Source organism: Equus asinus, chromosome 14, assembly GCF_041296235.1.
Source record: "Equus asinus isolate D_3611 breed Donkey chromosome 14, EquAss-T2T_v2, whole genome shotgun sequence".
NCBI classification, from domain to species: domain Eukaryota; kingdom Metazoa; phylum Chordata; class Mammalia; order Perissodactyla; family Equidae; genus Equus; species Equus asinus.
Window position 1 is genome coordinate 2,197,181 of NC_091803.1, and position 15,349 is coordinate 2,212,529.

At 52.5% G+C, this 15,349-nt stretch overlaps 1 protein-coding gene across 26 annotated transcripts in view; it reads right to left on the reverse strand.

Moving 5' to 3' along the window:
* IQCE (IQ motif containing E) overlaps window positions 1–14,040 on the reverse strand; it is a 46,645-nt gene extending 32,605 nt beyond the window's left edge. For 5 of the 26 annotated variants that reach the window (XM_070484127.1, XM_070484122.1, XM_070484120.1 and 2 more), the window contains exons 1-6: window positions 13,821–14,004; window positions 8,318–8,365; window positions 6,844–6,889; window positions 3,675–3,803; window positions 2,987–3,121; window positions 2,034–2,104 (exon numbers count right to left, since the gene is read on the reverse strand). In XM_070484127.1, coding sequence (XP_070340228.1) covers window positions 2,034–2,104; window positions 2,987–3,121; window positions 3,675–3,803; window positions 6,844–6,889; window positions 8,318–8,365; window positions 13,821–13,856 — 465 coding nt within the window. In that variant the 5' untranslated portion in view covers window positions 13,857–14,004. Of the gene's footprint in view, window positions 1–2,033; window positions 2,105–2,986; window positions 3,122–3,674; window positions 3,804–6,843; window positions 6,890–8,317; window positions 8,366–12,713; window positions 12,824–13,487; window positions 13,588–13,820 lie in introns of those variants that run through there. The other 21 variants (XR_011494045.1, XR_011494049.1, XM_070484116.1 and 18 more) reach the window with 13 other exon arrangements.
* Between the last annotated feature and the right edge of the window lie 1,309 nt (window positions 14,041–15,349).

A 15,349-nucleotide genomic window follows, 5' to 3' on the forward strand; every position in this document is an offset into this window, starting at 1 on the left:
GAATACATCAAAAAAAGACAACATGTCAAAATTTGTAGGACACAGCTACAGCAGTGCTGGGAAGAGAGAACTACTGAAACATGAAACAACATCGATGTGTCTTGGGGCATTCTGATGAGTGGAAAAAGCCAGCCTCAAAAGGTCACATACTGTATGATTCCATTTATATAATATTATCGAGATGTCAAAATTATAGCGATGGAGGGAACAATCAGTGGTTGCCAGGAGCTAGGGATGTTAGAGGGGAGGGAGCTGAGCTTGACCGTGAAGGAGAAGCATGAGAGAGATCTTTGTGGATGGAGTTCTGTGTCTTGATAGCAGCGGTGGTCACAGGAATCTACACAGGTGGCAACATGACACAGAACTACACACGCACATTGTACCAATGTCCGTCTCCTGGTTTTGCTACTGCGCTGTAGTTATGTAAGATGCAACCATTGGGGGAGGTTGGGTGAAAAGTCCAAGGGACCTCTCTGTACTATTGTTGAAACTTCCTGGGAATCTATAATTATTTCAAAATAAGTTTTTTGCAAATGATCTACACTCAGTGACCTTTTCCTGTACGTCAGGCACTGTACTAAAGACTTTTCGGGTTACTCTACTGAATCCCCACAGCAACCCTATGAAACCGTACTATCATCATCCCCATTCTTCAATAGGAAACTGAGGCATCGCTTTGCCATAAAAAAAAACTACTCTGATGCTCAAGATCCCAGAGCCACAGAGTACTGAAAATAAATTTCTCTTCTCTCTGAATTTAGACGCCTCAGCTGATTTTATCCAGAAACCCACGATGGTAAGTTTGAATAAAGTCAATATAACTTTACCCAGAGCCTCATTTCTAGCCCCAAGAAGACTGCTTCCAAGAGTCCTTCGGCGGGGATTATTCAGTTTCAGGGACTCTCAGAGTTTATTTAGTAGTCTCCCAACCAAAATAAAAATTCTGTCTACAATATCCCGGATAGTCAACCAACATCTGTTTAAAATCTATGGGAAAGGGCGTGTACTGACTCATCAGGCGGCACTTCACTGCTAGACAGCTCCTGTGGTGACCATTCTTTTGGTCCTACCTAAGATCTGAGCATCCTCTCTGGACCGACAGAGAAGGGCTGCATCTTGTACCCAGGGGCCTGTAGCAGCTGCCCAGTTTCTCCCTGTGATCCTCAGGTGAGATGGCTTCCGACTCCTCGCCATGCTCTGGGCATGCTGACTGCCAATGTCCTGCTTAACCTCTGGTGCCCAGAAGGACCACAGTCCTCCAGACGCAGCCCAGTTGGCACAGACAGCATGTCCATAAACAGACTAACATTACGGAAGGGAATGAACCCCGGTCATCTCTGCAGGGCACAAGAATATGTATGGATATTCAACACCAGTGTGGGGATAACGGTGGTGGTGGTGGAGGTGATGAGGTTGACGGTAATCTACCTCAATGCAGTCTGCACTCTAGGGAGCAGGAGACAGCAGGGGGTAGCAAAAAGAGCCTTGCCCCTGGGAGGCAGACGACCTTGATGGAAATCCTGGTCCCGCTACTGGTTAACCTTGGACAGACTACTAATCTCTCTCAGTCTTAAGATCATCACCAGATAATAGTTGAAACCTATCGCACAGAGCTCCTATAGAGATCGACTGAGACAAGGTACGTGAAATGTCCTGTTAACACTAACAAATCACACAAACGGAGATTATTGATAATAATGACACCAAATGGCCTTGTCATAAAGTCAAGCCTCAGGGTGCAAAGGGACTCTTAAGTTAATCCCGTCCTTCCCCAGTGTCCTCCACCACACTGGGGAAGCAGAGCACAGATGAGTCTAAACTTCGTTGAGGCCTCTCACAAGCTGGTGCGAGGCCTCGCTTTAACCAGGGTCCCCCAGCTCCTAAGGCCTCGGCCAGTGTTTCAACTCAGGTGTCTCTTTAAAGCTCATGTTCTTTCCACACGGACACATCCCAGCAAAGATACTGCCCTTCCCACCCATTGTTGTAGAAAGCCTGCACTATTTCAGATCAGCAAAGAGCAGAGAGAAAGATACCTTCTTCAGCTCAATGATCTCATCATACATGTCTTCCTTCTCTCGGTAGACAAGGGTCCCAGGAACGTGACCTGGAGGAAGACACACAAACCCCTTAAAAGATTATCTGAAAAGCTGAAAAAATTCTTCGCTACACCTTAACGAACACCTGGAAGTTAATAAAATTTTCCTTTTAAGAAAGAAGAGTAAAAATATTTCAACCTTTTTAGCTTGATCACAATACTTTTCCAAAAAGTAAGGAAACTAAAAATAGTAGTGATGTAGAAAGATGAAGCAAGAGAAAACTGAAAGACGTTAACACAGGGCTTCATTGCAGCAAAAGGACTGCAGAAGGGCGTCCAAAGGAGAAGCGCTATGTGCGGATCTGAACAGCAAACACAGCCAGCCAGCGCTCACAGCGGAGGACACGCCCATTCCCGGGTCCGGCAGCGCAGTGGCCTCTGGTTTCAACGGCTGCCTAACATATTGGGACTCTCAAACATTGAAGCCCCAAATAGAGCCCTTAGCCTGTGAGCACAGTAAGGTGGTCAACTCGGGGGACAGTGACAAGGTTTCCCCACGCTTCCTACAGAGGGCTGCAGGAAGAGCAGTGAAAGCATAGGGCTAAAGGCCAGAGGGGAAGACGGGAACATGAAAACAAACCCATTCTTTTTGGTGTGATTATTTGCAATTTTCATTTCATTTCTAGTATTGTTTACATGGCGAACTTAAACAAGACTCTAAGTTTAGGGAGGGAGGCACAATTGAAGCCTGGGAAGATGTCACCGTGCACATTAGGAAAGCCACTTTCTGGGAGGGCAGAATGGACTTTCAGAGTCACTGTCCTCAGGACACTCCACAATCTCCACCGATGGAGCTAGCACAGGAAGCCTGAAGTCTCACTTTCTCAAAGGACACCCTGGAGTCCCAACGCTTTTCCTTAGCCACGGCTTTGTCACCATCAACGTGCTCACCATTGCTGGCAGAACGCCTGAGGTCTGACCTCCTCCTTCTCAAAGCTTCTGTCAGATAGTCGGGGGTGCTGCGGGGAGGGCTGGTCCATGCGTGCTCCAAGCTGAGCTCTGATTTCAGGGGTGGGGTCAGACCTCCTGGTTTGAATGTGCATGGATTTAATATGACAGGCACAAGCAAATACAACGGCAGGTTTTGTCTCTAATACCGATCTTCCGAGGTTGAAGACAGCTTCAGTCAACCAGCTGACAGTGGCCATCAGCAGGGTGCTGACAAATGTTCAACCACCAGCTCTCAGAAAGAAAGCCCAGATCGACAGCATTTGCCCATTTCCATGGTATAAACAGTTCCCACGATGTCCAAGTGCAAGCTGCCAGTGTGATATCGACTAGCTCACAAAATTCCTAAAAATGTAACAAGTGGCTCTTGCAAGCCGGTAGGAGCTGCCTCCAACACACCCCTGCCAGCAGTGCTAAGACAGCAGAAGGCCCAGAGCGTAGTGTCACACACATGGACCGTCAGGAACCACACTGGCACGTTATGTAAAAGCTATGAGCTCGATGTCTTTGAGAAGATCAAAAACATTGTCATCCACACAACATCTCTTAAAAACTCTCCTTCAAACCACCACCCGCAATTTCTAAAACCCCCCTCGGGGCAGGAAAGGTTTCTGCTGAAGCAGCCACATACCTTGCTTTGAGCTTCCCAGCCACAGCGTCTGTGGGGTCAACGACATTCTGTTACCAAGAGGCATGCTCGTTGCTGTCCTCAGAGACCTCCAGGATGCCACTTTTCTCGGCTTAGAGTGATAAGGTGACTCTAAAAAGCCAATAAATGGTTTTAGAGGTGCAAAATATCAACACCCTCTCAACACATGTGCTTTGGAAAGACAAAAACAGCAAAACAAAATAGTCACGAGAGCATCACGACTCCAGATAAAAACATTCTGACAAGAATAAAAGATACAGTTATGATATACATTATACCTATATACACTGTCATATGATATATATATACTTACACTTGTCTTTTAAGTTTTATTATAAAGAAATAACATAATAGGAAATTTATTTAAAAACATGAATCCAAAATTCTACCAATACTATAATATTTAATTTCCCATTCAGTTTTCAATTCCATACATATTTTTACATCGTCACGGTCATAATGAACACACAATTCTGTATCCTTTGTACTTAACGCTGTAAACATTTTTCATGTTGCTACATACGGACATAAGTAATAATGTTAGAACTTAACATGTAACCGATCTGGAAGAAATGAGAAAAAAATTACACCTTTCCAGAGCACTTTTGATTTTGTCATCAAAATGAGGGAAATGTTTTAAAATCATTTTTCAATCTGGGATTTCAGCTCCTTAATTATGTAAAATGTGACAAATTTATGTGAAAACTAAGTTGTTCACAAAACATGCTTATATTTCTTAAATAGCAAAGAAATTTATATCTGTAGAAGACCTTCAAAATCTAAGTCTAATATACTTAATGTTTTTAATTTCTAAGTTTCTCCATGGCTTCAAAATGTATGGAAAATTTCCCATTATAATTTAGATGAGGGAATAAAGACACATCAGACTCTGGCGCATTTGCACCCCCCCAGGACTGCAGTACCCACTCCCGGGACATTCTGGAGGCCCTGCAAATTTTAAAGATCCACGGAAGAGCTCACTTATAAAAGTAAATCCGTGATCAGAAAAAAAGACCCACAAATGATATTTCCCTCCTAAATGTATGTGATTTATCAATGAATAGTGAGAATCTTCAGGAAAACATGCATGCACGTGGATAAAAGCTGGGAAGGAAGAAGGAAGAACGAAATATACTGGTGACGGACACTGCCTTAGAAACAGGAAACCCTGAAAGAGCGGAGGCGCCACCGCCTGCCTCGTCCTCCCCAGAGCGCGGGGAGGACTAAAAATCTCAGGACACTCTGGAAACTTCAAACCCACGTGGAACTCGATTAGGCACTAAAGAAACACACTTATGAAGTGGACAGGACAGACGCGGTCCCTGCTCTGGCGGCAAAGAAACCCAGAGAGAACCCCTGCTGAACAAGCCTCATGAAGGACGTGACAGGAGCAGGTGACGGGGTGCGACCCGAGGAAGTGACATCTGAGCCAGTCTGAGAGGGCTGAGCGAGCCACATGCAAAGAGCCCCCAGGGCACTCGCTCAGGAGGGGACGGCTGCCCAGCACGGCTGGGGGCAGAGGGCACAGGCACTGAGTCACAGCGCACCTCTCGAGTTTGCAACACTCTGGGGTTCTGGCCGTTCAAAATTACATCAGACCCAATTCTGACATTTACAGAAATCAAGATAAAAAGAATCTGATTATTGCTCTCTTCAATACTTGAAATGCCTGACTTCCAACGAGAGCAAGATGGTCTAATATTTACCTCAGGTACTTTCTAGCCAAGAAGGACTTAAACAAAATGGTTCTAAAATGAGAAGATTTATAACACAAACACCCACACCTTTTCCTTATATCGATTCTCAATTTTCTCCCTGGAAGGAGAGCAAGGCTATCCAAAGTCCAAGTTCTAGATGATTTCTTTCTAATGTTTATATTTATTTGTAATACAAAACTCGCTTTCTTTTCTTTGCAGGAATTTATCTAATTATGCTCTTCTTGCCCTACTATGAAAGCTCATTTGTATTCTCTGAGCGTGTCATATATTCGACATAATATGTCTGAAGTATATATGTATATAAAATCATACATATATGCATATATGATGACATCAGGGAGGGCCACAGGTTTCTGGGGAGCAAAAGGAAGCCAATCTAGGATTTAAAGTTTGTCACACAGACATTCACCAGCGTGAAATTCACACATGGGTCACCGTGCACTGGAGCAATGTTAGAACAGGGGCGGCCGTCTGGACTAACCCCACCTGTTACAGACTGAATGGGTGTATCCCCCAAAGTCCGTCTGTTGAAACCTAACTCCCAATGTGACAGTATTAGAAGATGCGTCTTTCGGGGTGACTAGGCCATGGGGTGGGGACCACACAATGGGATTAGTGCCCCTTTAAAAGTGAGCCACAGAGCTGTCTCATCCCCTCCACCACGTGAGATAAACGAGGAGGTGCCTGTCTGCAACCCAAGAGGAACAACCCCAGAATCCAACAGGACTAGCACCAGGCCTCCAGAATGGTGAGAAGTAAAAGTCTGCTGTTCAGAAGCTGCCCCATCTATGTTACCACAGCCCGAACTGAGTAGATCCACTCCTGCCACGTCCTCCCTGACGGGCAGCCGCCTGCTTGACCAGGGCCACGGACGGAGCCGCCCTCCTCCTGCTGAGGGCAGGCAACCGAAGAATCCTGCCAGCAAAATAAGCCCAGGGCATCCCCAAAGGAAAAAAACCCAACTTTCCAGCTGGTCTTGGAACATCTACACCGTCTCAGTACAGTGCCCAGAGGAGCAGCTCTGATCTCAAGGCACGAGCCTGAGCTTAACAGAAGGCCTGGCCTTGAGGAGCGTCCTGAAGAGGGAAGTGATGAGACAGCGGGAGAGAGAGAACAAACACTAAGGCCCAGAGGCAGTGACTGCGGGAGGCTCAGCCCACAGGGGCCACTCAGGAGCCTCAGCCCTCGGGCCGGCCTCCTCCCACCAGGACCACTGGGACGACGGGGAAGGCGGGGACCCCAGGAGCGTGTGCTCCCGAGATCCCAACACAAATGGAGCCAACTGGCGAAGTGTCGTGTCTCAATGATCCCAAGGGCTCAAAGGAGAAAACATCCTCGGTCTTTCTGCCAGGACACCAGGGAAGGACGGTTCTAAAAACCATTTTCCAGGTTAAATGTGGGAGCTGCGGGGACGGCGGGCTGGCCATACTTACTTGGTGATGGAGGTGGAGGTTTGCGGAAACTTTTCTTTTTTGCCTTCTGAAAGAAAGAAGAAACGCTGTAACGCACGCTAAGCCTTCTCCAGCAGCCAGAATGGCCGCGCTCAAGAAGCAAGGCGTGTTCAGAGCGGGTTGGAGGGGGTGGAAAGGCAACAAGAGAGGAGATAAGCTCAGCGGAGACACAAGCAAAGTCTGAGCGAAGGAAGGAACGCAGGACGCGGGAGGCGCCACAGGGAATGTGGTCAGGGCTGCGCTGAGGCGGCCTGGCCCCAAGCGCCTGCGTGGCTCCAGCCTAAGCACAGGAGGGAGCGCCTGCTGAGCCTGCCTGAAGAGATCGCCCAACTGTCCTCCCGCCAGCACCAGGTGCTGGGCTGTGACTGTCCCTGAGGGCGGATTCAGCAACGTGAGACCTGTGAAGAAGGCCACTGCGAACCCCACCACGGAGGGAGCGTCCAGCAGAGGAAGGACCCTGCCTGGAACACCGTCTCCCGTGACAAGCATGGTGCCAAACGCAGAGGCAGGCGCCCACCGCTTCTCCTGCTGTGGCTGCAGGCCCGGGCAATGCACAGCCCTCCCGCCCTACCTCCTCACCCGCTTCCCACGGACAGAGAGCCCCGTCCTCCCATCCGTGGAGGCTATGCACCTGCTCCGTGCAGGCTGAACCGTCCCCGGGACACTGGTCTGGACCCCTCCTCCTCCCAGGAGCATCCTGGGCCACATCCTCAGCGGTGCCGAGGGGGAATCCTTAACTCTGAGGAGGGCCCTCTCCAGACAGCGGAGTCGTGCTGCTCCCTGGGGCCACAGAGCGGAGGCGGGACGGGGACCAGCCAGGGCCCCCACAGAGCTCCATGCTGGGGTCTGGCTACAACCCTATCTGCTGGGAGACACGCTTCCTTTGCTCTTATTTCACAAGCACATGGAGTGGCTTCATTTTCTACCCAGCCCAGCTTTGCATACAAACCCAGAGGGGCCGGGCTGGGGGCCAGTCTGCCTCTGGACCCCTGGATCTGCCCACTCCTGCTCTCCTCTCTCCCTTCAGGCCAGCTCCCAGCAGCACGGGGGCTGGGCCACCAGGCCAGGACATCATGCACCTCCAGAGCCACAGCGGCCCAAGGGTCTCCTTCCTCCTACCACAGTGGCTTCCAACTCCCTCACCCTGAGCTCTTCTCGCGCCCTGATGAATCAGGTTTGAGGGGTGGAGGGGGGAGTGTGGGCCAAAGCCAGAGGCGGGATAGGAACCTGCCGTCTGCTCAGGACTAACTCTGGATAAGCATTGTAAGATTATAACCACAGCTCTGCACACCCAACTGAGGGCTTGAAACTTCTCAAACGCCGAGCAGCGTCTGGAGCTCGTCCGGCAGCTCTAAGCACGGCACGTGTGGGCAAGGACCCACTGTGCGTGTGCAGGTAGAAGTGCAGGGAACAGCACCCAGCCCCGGACCAGCCGCGGCCTCGCCGTCACACTCACCGTCTCAAAGTCAGAGTCAAAGGTAATTGCGGACAGACTGTCATCCCCCTGGAAGAAGAGACGCAAATGTTGAAACCTTTGGGCTCCTGCATGGCTCCCAGCGGCCCTGCTTACAAAGTGAAGCCAGCTGCGCACGGCCGCCGAGGCGGAAACCCAAGACCAGCGGAGCAGACCCTGCACATGCCGCTCGGGCAGCGGCCAGCCTGTTCAGTCACTGCAGAAGGGACGGGTGGGGGACAGAAAAAAAAACTCCTCCCAGTAGGACCGCTCCCGGGCTGTCAATGTAGCGACAGCATCTCCACAGAATTGCTGTGCACGCTCGATAAAGAAACAGTTCTCGATAAAAGTATTTCATTTTTCACATTGTTTAAATGTTCTCTTATTCACCTTCACATCAAAGCACAAGGAATCTGTGACGGTACCCTGGTAAGAACAAGTCAAAGTCATTAAAAACACACATTCATTAACACACGCATTATTTGGGCTTACAAAGTTTCCTTCCTTCCTGCTGCAGTGACGTGCCCCGGCCCAGGGAGTGAAATAAAATCCGCTCCGTCTAACGGCAGTACCAGGGTGTCAGCAAGAGGGGACTTCCCCAAGGGAAGAAGTTTTCTTTTTTTTTCCTGAAGATTTTATTTATTTTTTATTTTTCCTTTTTCTCCCCAAAGCCCTCCAGTCCATAGCTGCATATTTCAGTTGTGGGTCCTTCTAGTCATGGCCTGTGGGACGCCCCCTCTGCACGGCTCGATGAGGTGCTAGGTCCTCGCCCAGGATCCGAACTGGCGAAACCCCGGGCCGCTGAAGCAGAGCGCGCAAACTTAACCACTCGGCCACGGGCCAGCCCCTAGAAGTTCTCTGTGTTAACCCACTTATTCAAGTCTAAATCCTAAAAAAAGAGGAAGCAGAAAAACTTTTAAAATGCCTTCAAAATACTGTAGAGTCGACTTATGATGCCGATACTGGAAGTGAGGACCGAACGCCTCTATTCCGAGCCACAGCGCTCTGTCTGCGGGGGGAGGTGGCGGTGTGCCGGCGAGCTGTGTGTGGCACAGGTGAACCCACACGGCACCGCGGGGGGATTTCACTGCTTCCTGCAAAGCACACACATCGTCCACAAGGTTAACCATCAGCATGTGAAGCAACGAGTCTGCGGGCAGTTTGAATTTTTACTAGAACTGTAAGGCTGCGCCACAACGTGGATGAGCTGCCACCGTGACGATCGGGCGCCCTCCACTCGCACGCCTCTTGAACACGGAGTGTCCAGTTACAAGCGCGGCGTGACTCGATTTGAGGGACGAGGGGAAGGTACTGCGCTCCAAATAAACAAAAGCTTTAAAAACATCAGCCACTGTCCTAGATGTCTGATGTCACTAAACAGGTGACATTTTAAGGCATAAGCAAAAAGAGGAAGATTGGCAACAGATGTTAGCTCAGGGCCAATCTTTCTCACCAAAAAAAAAAAACACACACACAAAACCCCAAAAAACCCAGTGATGGTCCATTCGTTCCTCCTTCTCTAAGTACTGTTCGAGCTGCCACCTGTTTCCAGACTAGATGCACCTATATTCATCGTGTGTCAGGAACAGGCAGGGCTCTGGCCGGCCGGCAGTCGCTGGGGGGAGTTCAAGACGGCCAGGAGTGGCTCCACGCCAGCCGTGTGATGTTGGTCATGCCACCGACCCCTCTGAATCTCAGCTTCCTCATCGACAAAGGGGCACACGTTCTCCTACCAAATTTTTAAAAGCGTTAAACACATATATAAACAAACTAAAACACTGGGAAAAAAGACAGAGCCCAGAAAGAGATGCAGGGACACACGGGAATTTGGTGTGTGGAACAAGTCAGGAAGGACAGCAACGCCCCAGGAGCCTCTTCCAGAACGGTGGGCGCAGAGCTTGGAAGACTGTCTCCTCAGCAAACCACCATTTACCAGAGAAAGCTATAAAACAGTCAATCACTGGAAGTTTCTAGAAATTGAACTAAGGGCATACAGCAATGGAGAAAGACTAATTCAAGAACATCCCCTAAGCCAGGGAAGCACAGTGAGAGTCGGGGCGCCTGCCCTGCCAGCTCTGTCTGACAGACACTTCTCCAGAGAACTCCACGCCAGGTGGGTGCACCGAGACGACAGGGGTGCTGGTGGGGTTGTGGTCCCCCAGCCAGCTCCCAGAAGCTCCCAGAGGCGGCAGGTTAAGACTCCTGGGTCCCCATGCCCCCACCCCCGCGTGCTGGTAGGAGAGGTTGCACGCAGGGAGGAGCAGGCCCAGGCGGAGTGTCACTCCAGGAGAAGCGCAGCACTGTCCCTGCGCCAGTTCTTGCGTGGTGGCACAGAGGTCCTTCCCAGGGGGAGAGACAGACCAACAGCTGTGCCCTAGGGACGGACTTTATTTGCATACAGAGTGGAGAACTCCACCCCTCCCCGATTCCACCAACTAGGACAATGGTGACCTGGCGGGGAGCACCTGCAGGGCCCTCCTAGCTCCAGGATCGGGGCAGTGGAAAGTGAACCGGCAGGGCAGCCAGAAGGCCAACAGGGCCCAGAAGAGCCTTCCTGGGGTCACCGTCAACCTTGAGGGTCAGGGAGGCTGCCTGCGAGCGCTGGACTGCACCCGCTCAGGAAGGGCGTGAGTTCCACTGGCCCTTGGGGCCTCGGCACAACCTCTGACCAAACACTGGCTGAACAATCAACTACTCTGACCCAAGAGCAGCTCCGAGGAAACCAGGCCTAAGGATGAAACCACACACATCCCTGGAAGCCCGGAGGTCCACAGGCACGTCTGAGGGTGCCCTCTCAGGAGAGACGGCCGAGGGAAAACCCAAGCTACTAGCCCCTGGCTGCACGGTGGGCAGAACCACAAACTCCTGAACTGTGATGGCAGCCCCCGAGCCACCCACCCACCCACACACACACATGCGCAAACACGCACACATGCAATGGTAAAGGGTAAGTCTGACTGGCTGAGGGGCTTACACACAACTTCTGACCAACAAGTGGCCTCTGCTGACTCAGGGGTGACCGCTAGGTAGTCCGGCTAAAAGATTTAAACAGGAAACGAACTGAGCAGGGAACCGGAGGCTGCACAGTGTGGGGAAGTCGACTTCACAGAGTTGGTTCAGCCAAGCCACCCATCAAACCAACCAACCACCAGGCAAAGCACAGCCACCCGCGGGCAGGAGCGATCAGTATTGAGCCGCTATTATCTAAATGTCTAGTTTTCAACAAAAAATCATGAGACATACAGAGAAACAGGAAAGTGTGACCAACACACGGGGACAATGCAGGCACTGGGACTGCTGTTGAAGGGACCCAGATGACGGCCTTAGCAGACAAAGACTTCAGAGCAGCTGTGATCATGACCGATATATTCAAAGCAGTGTTGTTAGGAGGCTCCAACACGAGAGGGGGACTCACGAGGTGGGAGAGCACAGCGGTCACAAGCAAGAGGTCTGGAGGGGGAGACCTGAGCAGTAAAGCACGTGACACAGAACCTCACAGACAGTAAACGCCCGTAAACGTTCTTCTTATCTCGTTCTAGAAACCACGAGCCCTAGTACAAGTGTTGGCCCTTAGATCACTGGTGACCACGCCCAGGCTCCATTTCACCCCTGCAGCCTGCTTACAGCCACAGCAGAGGAGCCCCCGGCACACGGTAAGTGCTCTGTGACGTTCATGGGCAAGTCCAGAGACAGCGCTCTTCCAGGGGACTTGGGGGCCTGGACGGCCTGGACAGTGCCTGCCCTCCAGAGGCTCCCGCCTGGTTTAGAACAGAGCCACGCTCAGCAGAGAGCAGGCCGACGGCTGAGAGGCTCCTAAACGCCCAGAGCGCGGCTCCAGTTCTCCCTCGAGCCTGCAGACCCGGGTGCGGGACTAGCTTGTTTTTGCGTCCTCAGAGCCCGACACGCGGAAAGAACTTAACAAATGCTCACGTGTGAGAACATCCACAGCAGCACTGCTTCTAACAGCAGAAAAGTGAAAACAAAGGGGGTAAATGCAGGGAATGGAGAAGTGAAACAGGGGCCCCCACAGGTCAGAGTGTCCAAAATCATGCTCTAGAAAATGTGTGCATATGGGAAAACGCTAACAACAAACTAATCGGCAAAGACTACTAAACAATACAAGTACGATCTCAAAGTTTTAAAAAGGGTATGGAAAAAAGATGCACTGTGAAAAGACTGGAAGGAAATGTCAGACCTTAACTGTGGTTTTCTGCAGGCAGTTAGATTACAGGTAATTAATTTTCCAAATCTTCTCTAATGGGCATGAATTGTTTTTACAGTCACAACGTGAGAGGCCACTTTGTAAAGATGAAGGAGCTGGAACTGAGGCCCGTGCAGGTGCCAGGCCTCCCAGGGGAGGCAGGACTCGGAGCCTTGAGGAACAAGGAGGAAACCTCACCTGCTCCCGCTGCCAGCAGCACTGAGTCAGTCCCTGCTCTGGGTGAACTGTGCACGCCCGGCTCAGCACTCGCGGGCTCGGGGAGAAGGAAGCAGCGTTCCCTCGGTCTGGAACCCTGCAAAGGCCTCCCGCTGTGTCCTGAATAAATTCAAACTCCTTGCATGGCCTGCAAAGATCTCCGTGGTCAGGCCCATGCCCACCTTCCACCCAGGTCCCCCTGCCCCTAACAGATCCCGGCAAGCTTTCTCTGGGGCCCTGGCACACACTGCAGTTTCTCACCTCAGGGCCTTGGCACTGGCTGGTCCCTCTGCTCTCTGACCTTTACCAGACTGCCTGCTTCTTGTCCATGAGATCAGGGCACGTGTGAGCCCCTCAGAGGGCTGTTCCGGGGCACCCCATCTAAAGCAGCCCTCCCCAACCCCCCTCCCTCACAGGGGCCTGTTTTCTTCTCCCCGCAGCACGTTCCTGACATCTTAGTGATCTGTTTATTGCCTGTCCTCTGCCCCCTACACCCTCGCTCCACGGGAATGCAAGCCTACACATCCGCATCGGTATCTCCAGCAGGAAGGCGCACCCAAAACGCTCGGCAAAGGAACGAGCTGAGAGCCCGCTCGCCCGGATCGGAGGGAGTAACCTTAGCGGGCACCTCCTCCAGGAAGCCTTCTCTGATCAGTGCCGGGCAGGGCCCTGTTCCCAGAGCCTGGGGCTTCCTCCCTCAACACCCGACTCGGGGTCGTCCCGGGCCCTGGAGGCAGGGGGTGAGCGGACACTTACGCAGTGAGCTCGGTCACCGCGCGGGCCGCGGTCGCAGCCCGGCCTCGCAGGCGCCCAGGCGAGGACGCAGGGTCCGGGAGGGCTTCCTGGAAGAGGCGGCCTGTGCAAGGGGCAGGCGGGGTCTAGAGGCGGCTGGAGGCTGCACGGGGGCGGGGGGGGGGGGCGGCGACGCCAGGCCGGCCGCACGCTGGCGGGGGCCCGAGGTCCGCTCTTATGCGGTAACAATAATGGCAGCTGTCACCCGGCGGCCGCAGGCCCTGCGCCCCCGCCTCCGCCCCGCAGGCCCGGCCGGCCGCGGGGAACGAGGAGGCCGGCCCGCCCGCCCGCGCTTACCGTCTCCGAGGCCGACTCTCCGGGGCCCAGCGACATGGCGGCGGCGCTGGCCGGCCGCCCCCTCGGCGCTGCGGGCGCTGCTGTCGGGCTCTGGGGCTGCGCGGACCACCCCCGGCCGCCCGCTGCCTCAGGGAATGCCCGCGCGCCGGCCGCGACCCCGCTGCCATGGCAACGGCGCCGGGCCGCGGAGTCCCGGATGTGGCGGGCGCCGTCCAAGCCGGGCCGACAGTGCGCGTGCGCGGCGGTACCCGCGGGCCGACCCGCAGCGCGCCCGGAGGTGCGGGGCGGAGAGCCGCGGAGGGGGCGGCGCTGAGCAGCTTACGGAGCCTGCGTCCAGGCTCTTCGCTCCTCCAGGCTCCGCGACGAGCCTGGGAGCTGGTCACCAGCGCAGGACGTTAACAAGTCTTTATTAGGTTGACGTTGAAAGAGACAAGGGGCTTGTGCAGTGTCGCAGGCTGCTAGTTCTGGACGCCTGGCATTCAGAAAATTACCCTCCCTGACCTCTATCCTGGGCTTTAGGGCTCTGATCTAGCCACGGGACAGCAAGACAGAAGAAAAGTTTGCATCGCACTCAATGTGTATCATGATCTTTAGGCGCCCTGGGCTCCAAAGTTCATTTAAATTATTATTAGCAAGTAGAATTTGCTCTTTCTCTTCATCCAGGTCTCCAAGGGCATCTGGTCTGTCCCCCTCACCCTGCTTATTTTTTCCAGCTAGCTGAAATTTATTATCTGCAAGAACATTCCATGGCTAGAATGTAAGCTCTCTGGGGCAGGAGCTTTGCTTTGCTCACGGCTGGATCTCCGTCCTTTGGACCAGGGTCTGGCACACCACAGGTGCTCAATCAATGGGTAGTGGCTATCCCGCGAGTCAGGTCCCTTCTCTGTACCTCTGTTTCCTCGAACATAGAGTGGAAAAAAGGGTTGTTGTGAGGATCAAATGAGTCAATATCTGTACAGTTGTCCCTTTCCAGAGTGAGTGCAATGTGACAGTGTAATTGTTACTATGTGGTGAACGAATGAACGAGTCCTCTCGTCGGTGGTGTAGCAGAAGGAACACCTGTCAGGTTATTAGTGTTCTAGTTCCACCTCCAACACCTACTGCAGGGTCCATGGCCCTCTGTTCGTCAGTTTCCTCATCGTTACAAAACGGGCTGAGCTGCCCCTGGGGAAGGTGGTGGTGGTGGGGGGTTCCCCGGCTGTCTCCTCACCAGCAGGGAAAACTGAGCTGGTTAGCGTCAGGAGCCTGGGTTTTGTAGTCTCACCATCAGTCGTTTATAAAAGGCACCTCTTACCAGGCCACTCACCTGCTTACCAGCTTCAGCTTGCTTTCTGGGGGTGTTGTCCACGTGCCAGGCAAGGGCTTTCGATGCCAAAACTACCTATGTACATGTGCCTCTTGCTCCTCTCCCACTTCCGGAGCTCTCCACACATCCTGTCCTTCCTGCTTCTGCTGTGTCACTGTCTTTCCTTTAACTATAGAGACAGTACATGTCCACAGCCTTTTATCTGCCGCTCTGAAAAACCTGT